Here is a 7652-nt window from a genome sequence, read left to right as displayed (position 1 = left end):
GTAGGAATGATCGACTCATGGTCCTGACAAAGTGTTGTTATTTTTCAGGTCAATCAGAAATCCAATATGGCCACCACAGTCGCTATTTTGTAAATACCTATTCTAAACTTAAAAACAATTAATAATAGGCCGATCTTATTTAAAATCGGTCTAGGAATGATCAGCTCATGGTCCTGACAAAGTTAAGTTAACATTATACTTAACTATTTTTTACTTAAATTGGTACATATTTCAACAACAAAAATAAATACTGTAGGACTCAGGTGACCGTTAAGGCCCATGGGCCTCTTGTTTGTTACCTAATGAATATAAAGATTTTGAAAAGAAAAAGCTGAAATAGATCAGCTTCTTTTGAACTTTCATTAGAAATAGCCGAAATTAGATAAACCCCAGAAAAAAAATTAAAGACTGAATTATTACAGGTTCATATCTAAAACTATTAAAAAAAAAATGTTTTCATCACAAATATCAAGTGATCAAATATATTTCCTAATGTAACCTATCAGTGTAACATACCATTGGAAAGTAGATTCACACAGGAAATAACGCTGAAAAGTTACACAGATTCTATAAAAAGTACATATTCTTAGTTGGATGTGAGTTCATTTAAAACTTTAATGGTGTAAAATTATTAATTTTTGTGTAAAAGTTTGTACCGTAAACTATTTGAAATAAGATGGTTATCGGAGCTAATCGGTGCTCCAATCCACATTAATTTTAGTGTAAAAGTTTGTGCCGTAAACTATTCGAAATAAGATGGTTATCGGAGCTAATCGGTGCTCCAATCCACATTAATTTTAGTGTAAAAGTTTGTGCCGTAAACTATTCGAAATAAGATGGTTATCGGAGCTAATCGGTGCTCCAATCCACATTAATTTTAGTGTAAAAGTTTGTGCCGTAAACTATTCGAAATAAGATGGTTATCGGAGCTAATCGGTGCTCCAATCCACATTAATTTTAGTGTAAAAGTTTGTGCCGTAAACTATTCGAAATAAGATGGTTATCGGAGCTAATCGGTGCTCCAATCCACATTAATTTTAGTGTAAAAGTTTGTGCCGTAAACTATTCGAAATAAGATGGTTATCGGAGCTAATCGGTGCTCCAATCCACATTAATTTTAGTGTAAAAGTTTGTGCCGTAAACTATTCGAAATAAGATGGTTATCGGAGCTAATCAGTGCTCCAATTATCCACGCGAGTCGCGGTACTAGGTAGGATGGAAGGTCTCTGGTATTGGCACCTCTGACACTGTAAGTGTGGAGTGCAGCTGTACCCAATCAGCTGGTGTGACCTTGACCTGCATGACCTTGACAATAGTTCCATAGGGAAAATGGGAGATATAGATGATGAGGCAGGATATAATTGTGTAAAATGAGAGATCTGTATAAAGTTCTGAGCAGAGAGTTGGATGAGGGACAAGACAGTCCAGCATGGTTAGGATATGGGGATATCTAGTATAGTTTATGGTTAGGATATTGAGATATCTAATATAGTTTATGGTTAGGGTATGGTGATATCTAGTATAGTTTATGAGGGATCTAGAACCTTTCCCTTATTCCCTCCAGCCCATGCCCAGTGTTTCTGTTACCTAAATTTTACAACAGCCTGTTCCTTTACGAATTTGGGAAATATAGCATTATTTGTATTGAAATTGGGAATGTATTCCTCAGTTTTGGGTCATTTTGGGAAAATAATGCACTTTTTAGCAAGGGGAAACAGCCTGTATTCGGCAGAAAAGCTGAGCAAAAAATACAATGATGTCCTTTATATTTCACACTGTCACAATCATGTCTTGTTCATGTCTTGGTCCTAAATTGCAGCAGATGTTTTTAAAAAATAAAGAAAATAAATATGAAGTTTATGGCCTGAGGTTTGTGATGGGAGTCCTACTGGTCGTGTGAATGAGTGAAATCTGTCCTGTTTGGCATCATTTCCTCGGGGGACGTGTGGGGAATACGTGTCTCAAGCATGTGATTGCATCAATATCTATCCAATTTCTCCCCATTTCCATGTGAATGTTAAAACACGATCGACTGTACAGTATACATACTGTTATATTACATCAATATTGAAGTGACATCACGTTGTGGCAACATCACATGATATTCAGACAGTGTAATTCCATTATTAATATAATTATTTGTAATGTAATGAACTTGCAGGATGTGTTGCAATGTATTTTATTCATGACGGACAAGTCTGGCAATCATGTTGTCTACTTAATAAAGCACGAATCAAAACATCAATCATAGGCAGGAAAGTGTTCTGGTCTATAATATATATAGATGTATTGATGGTAAAATTGATTTCAAATTTTAGTAAATTGACAGAAAAAGTATTTTGTAGATTTTGACATATGAAACAGAATTCTTTTATTGATTCCTCCATAAAATTTTATTGCTGGCTAAATTTCTATTTTGCTGTTGTCTTTCAGAAAACCATAGTGATACAGCGTCAGTGAAAACAGAAGATGTAGAAAATGGTGAAATAGTACAGTCTTGGTGGCAAAACAAAAGGTCAGCTACGTCCTAACAAACCTGAAACAGTTTTGTACTGAGTGTAAGGGGATCAGTAGTTGTGCCTGTGAACAACAGTTTTGTACTGAGTGTAAGGGGATCAGTAGTTGTGCCTGTGAACAACAGTTTTGTACTGAATGTAATGGGATCAGTAGTTGTGCCTGTGAACAACAGTTTTGTACTGAGTGTAATGAGATCAGTAATTGTGCCTGTGAACTTCATTCCAGCTACACTTCCCCAATTTTTCCCATCAAAGATGTACAAGAATTGAGCAGAGATAGAATCACAATTTTGTCCTTGTAAAGATATATGAAAATTCAGCAAAACCAATATCCCAGTGTTGTCCACATACAGATGTACAACAAAAAATTAGCAACACTACAAGGTTGTGTAATTGTATACTCTAAGTACTAGGTCGCTGGCAGATTTTGAAAAGTTATACCAGCCCAACCTATACTTTTATTGTACAATTCTGAAAAAAGAAAACTTGAGAATATTCACTAGCCCAGACATATACTCTACTTTCCCTGGGCATCAGGCAAGTGGAATTATATACCTCTGTCCCAGTGTTTCTCCGTAAGGTGTCAGGAATTGAGCAATGATTTTATCGCAATTTTGTCCTTTAAATATGTACAACAATTGAGCAAAACTACTTATATCACAGGTCCATCCATATCTGTTTTATATAAGGACAGCTACTCCAACACAGTCAGACTGTCAGTCTAATCTTGTTCACTAATATTCATCTATTCCACCAGCATTTCTCAGCAAACACATGTACAAATGATGAAGTATGATTTCGTTTGTACAGGCAACATATTTCTAAATTATCTTCAAAATTGCTTTTCTGTTTTTAAAAATGATTGTATATAGTTTGTTGGATAATTATGTACTTGTCTATTTTCAGCCGACATTTACGTAAATGGAATCGGCGGTGCAGAAGACTGTGTAGAAAGCTAGTAAAATCCAATGCCTTTTATTGGCTTGTGATAGTGGTGGTGTTCCTTAATACATGTGTTCTAACGTCAGAGCATTATAAACAACCCAGGTGGTTAGACGAATTCCAAGGTACTTGTCCTGTTGCTATCTACTGTAGTTATTGTGAGCCAGACTGAATACTATATAAATACTATAAACAATCTCCAAAACTGATCATCCTTTGCTTCCAAAGGTACAGACTTTATTACACCTCATGGAAATCAGCAGAGAAAGATCATTAAATTTAAAGCTTGTTTTTTTGCAATTAGCTACATTTTATGTACAACTAAGTTTTAAAGAGATCATTCAAACATTCATCAATAACTTATATATATTTATAAACTTTATTTATTTTACAACAATGATGAAACAAGTTATTACAACTTATATTTATCACTCTTCTTGGCCCGGATGTTAGCACGCTGAGGGTCTTATACTACAATTCTCTAACAAATTTTTCTTTTCTTTTTCAGCTGTGGCCAATTTGTTTTTTGTGGTATTGTTTTTCTTTGAGATGTTGTTAAAGATGTACAGTCTAGGCTTCCAGGGTTACTTCGTGTCTTTGTTTAACCGCTTTGACTGTTTTGTGGTGGTGTGTAGTATAGTGGAGGTGATCCTCATGGTCACCGGTGTCATGCCACCGCTCGGCGTCAGTGTGCTCAGGTGTGCCAGACTTCTACGTGTGTTCAAGGCAACCAGGTAGGTACCACCGCAATTATTGTAGTCGTTTTAGATATTAAATAAAGTTATTGTTAAAAAAATAAAAAATGTATCTTTTGGCTTTTCAATCTTTGAATTGTATTTGTTCAGTTTTCAAAGTGCCTTCCACTTACCACAGAATGGAGACTTAACAACGTTCACTGTTGAAAACATTTTTTTTTGTCATTTCGAAATAGCCATTCTATCCAAGGAATGAAATGGTTTGCATTTCCGCTAATAAATTATAAATTCATTACTGAAAATTTAGAAATTTGAAGTAGATTTTTAAAGAAAATATTCATAATTTTTTTAAGATTTGAACTGATTTTGTTTTTTAAGTAGAATTAACCTTGATAATTTACCATGATGCCTCGGAGAAAGCACTATGTATACATTAATATGGTGATTTTCTTTGGAAGAATTTATGTGCTATGAATTTAAGATATGAATATAGGGTAAGGAGAGTTTTTTTTCACAGGGATCTACAAAATACTATTTTCTACTCCGCAGATACTGGTCGTCTCTACGTAACCTTGTGGCTTCCTTGTTGAACAGTATGAGGTCCATTGCCAGTTTGTTGTTATTGCTCTTCCTCTTCATCGTCATATTTGCCTTACTCGGGATGCAGCTGTTTGGTGGGAGATTCAACTTTGACGAGGATAAACCCCGTAGCAACTTTGACACGTTTTGGCAGTCCCTACTCACTGTGTTCCAGGTCGGACTTTTCAACATTACGCAGAAGTAGAAAGGAAAATATTGATAAACTATAGATTGATGGGAATTATACAAAACTAAATTTGTATTGTATTCAGTGAATGTCTAAAGCAAAATAGAAAGAAAAAGTTTTAGAATTGGAAATGTTATTGTAATTTTCTGGTAAAACTTTACTGCTGTATTTATTGACATAGCCTTAATTTTGTACATCGTGTTGTTGTTTGGCTAGATCCTGACGGGTGAGGACTGGAACGTGGTGATGTACGACGGGATCCGATCCTACGGAGGTGTCAACCAGTTTGGTGTGATTGTGTGCCTGTATTTTGTGTTCTTATTCATCTGTGGAAACTGTATCCTTTCCTCAACTAAACCAGCAACAGACCTCATCAGAATTAGGACCTCACCAGAAATAAGAATTCATCAGAAATAGGAATTCATCAGAAATAGGAATTCACACTAGGCTAAAGTCACATTCAGCTGTGTAGTAAATTGTTGTTGTTGTGAAATTACAAAATGTTTAAATCTCCATAATAAAGCACACTAAAAAACCTAATGAATTGTGTAGATGTCAAAGTATTGCTATTAGTGCTAATTGCTGGACCCGTCAGCGGTGTCAAAGGTCGGACTGTTAGGTAGTGGTGTGGTGTACACTACACTATTAGCTGTGTCTAATTGGGGAAAGTTAGTAATGAGAGTCAAAAGTTAAATATAAAGTTTTATAATTAAATTTTCTGAATACAAAAGGTGATCATTCTGTAGCATTGGGTGCTGTTTCCCCTGTCAAGTCAGCTTGTAACAAACTGATCTGTGGACGTTGGTACGGTTGTGCTATTGTAGCCTTGACTTCCCCCAGATATCTTACTGAATGTCTTCTTGGCTATCGCTGTTGACAACTTAGCTGATGCCCAAAGTTTGACTGAGATTGAAGCCGAAATGGAAGAGGAGAAACAGCGGTTACGTTCCATTAGGTCAAAAAGTAGGACACCAGAAGGTGGAGAGAAAGAAAAGGTAAACTATTAAATGTTCAGGGTTCACACAGATTTGATTTCTCCAGGAGTTTAGAGGGTTGGCATGAAAAGAAAAAAATGTAATGTTCAGCAAAGTTTAATAAGCAAAATTCAGTAACCTTAGATTGTTCTCATAACCTTATGTTTTGTTCTTGCTTTCAACATCACATGTGTGCTTTCTTTTTATCTCCATGTTACATTGTGTAAATGTCAAGCACCAATACGACTAAGATTTTAAAACTCTTCATGTAGCTCATAGATGAACATGGAATGGCAAGAAATACTATATTTATACTTCAGCTTAAATGTTAAAATTTCAAACTTGGTGAATTGTGAAGAAAAGGTGAGTTAGTCTGTCAGTAAGAGTCCTTCAAAATGGTGACTGTGGTCTTGAAAAGTGCTTGAATAGTCCTTGAATTTTGGTTAACAAATTCTGTATGAACATTTATGAAAATTACAAGTAGGTAATTTATGAAAATTGTTTGTCAGTCTCACAAGTGATGTATTTCCTTGTTATATTGTGATATTATAACCTGACCTTATGATGTACGTAAATCGTTAATGACTGAAGATTTACATATTTATTGACAGCAGACAGAAGAAGACGAAGGAGTGGGGATGAATGAAGATGGTGCTGTAGATACTGAAGAGGATGGCTTCCCACAGAAACTGTCTCGCAATCCAAGCAGCAGGTCCAGGCGCTCAGCTAGGTAGGAAATCTAAATGCTGGCTATCATTAACAGTTATAAACCCTTCATTTTAAGCTGTGTCAGATCAGAAATTTGATCACATTTTCCAAGACCTGCTGCAAAAGTAAGAAATAGTAATTAAAGAAAAACAGATTGTTTGGTTTCCCTAGTGGTTTTGTATAGTGGAACCTCTTTAGTTTGCAGGCTCCAGATTATTGATAGCAGAAGAAGCTTTACAGAGTAGTTAACAACAATTACCACAAAGAGTTAAATAAATTCCTCCATATAACATCTAGAAAACACCATTTCCTAATTGTTGCAATTTAGATTGATGTACTCTCACTGTATTCTCTGTACATATAAGTTTAACTGTGTTTGTACTGTGTTTACAGGAAGGAAGAAAGTCCCAGCACAGAACACCATGTTAGGATAGACCTGGACAAGAGGGAGGGAGACGAGCCGGGAGAGTACAGGGACTCCAAGCAGATCCCTATAGATGGTAGGTGGAGAGTACCAGAGTCATGGAGGGGGGTATGGGTGGGTGGGGGTGGGATACAGGGACTCCAAGCAGATCCCTATAGACAGTAGGTGGAGTATACCAGAGTCATGGAGGGGTGGGGGGAATACAGGGACTCCAAGCAGATCCCTATAGACAGTAGGTGGAGTATACCAGAGTCATGAAGGGGGGGGGGGGAGAGGGACTCCAAGCAGATCCCTATAGACTGTAGGTGGAGTATACCAGAGTCATAGAGGGGTGGGGGGAATACAGGGACTCCAAGCAGATCCCTATAGACAGTAGGTGGAGTATACCAGAGTCATGGAGGGGGAGGGGGGAGAGGGACTCCAAGCAGATCCCTATAGACTGTAGGTGGAGTATACCAGAGTCATAGAGGGGTGGGGGGAATACAGGGACTCCAAGCAGATCCCTATAGACAGTAGGTGGAGTATACCAGAGTCATGGAGGGGTGGGGGGAATACAGGGACTCCAAGCAGATCCCTATAGACAGTAGGTGGAGTATACCAGAGTCATGGAGGGGTGGGGGGAATACA

General features: G+C 37.0%; 1 protein-coding gene across 6 annotated transcripts in view; it reads left to right on the top strand.

Moving 5' to 3' along the window:
• Positions 1 to 7652, top strand: part of LOC110461243 (muscle calcium channel subunit alpha-1-like) — a 153769-nt gene that overhangs the window by 103621 nt on the left and 42496 nt on the right. For all 6 annotated transcript variants that reach the window (XM_021514637.1, XM_021514636.1, XM_021514634.1 and 3 more), the window contains exons 10-17: positions 2434 to 2515; positions 3423 to 3583; positions 3967 to 4192; positions 4703 to 4907; positions 5136 to 5256; positions 5760 to 5914; positions 6505 to 6623; positions 6995 to 7101. In XM_021514637.1, coding sequence (XP_021370312.1) covers positions 2434 to 2515; positions 3423 to 3583; positions 3967 to 4192; positions 4703 to 4907; positions 5136 to 5256; positions 5760 to 5914; positions 6505 to 6623; positions 6995 to 7101 — 1176 coding nt within the window. The remainder of the gene's footprint in view (positions 1 to 2433; positions 2516 to 3422; positions 3584 to 3966; positions 4193 to 4702; positions 4908 to 5135; positions 5257 to 5759; positions 5915 to 6504; positions 6624 to 6994; positions 7102 to 7652) is intronic.

This window comes from Mizuhopecten yessoensis, unplaced genomic scaffold (genome assembly GCF_002113885.1).
Source record: "Mizuhopecten yessoensis strain PY_sf001 unplaced genomic scaffold, ASM211388v2 scaffold10591, whole genome shotgun sequence".
NCBI classification, from domain to species: Eukaryota; Metazoa; Mollusca; class Bivalvia; order Pectinida; family Pectinidae; genus Mizuhopecten; species Mizuhopecten yessoensis.
Note: the sequence above shows the minus strand (reverse complement) of the source record. Positions and strands in the feature narration are given on the sequence as shown.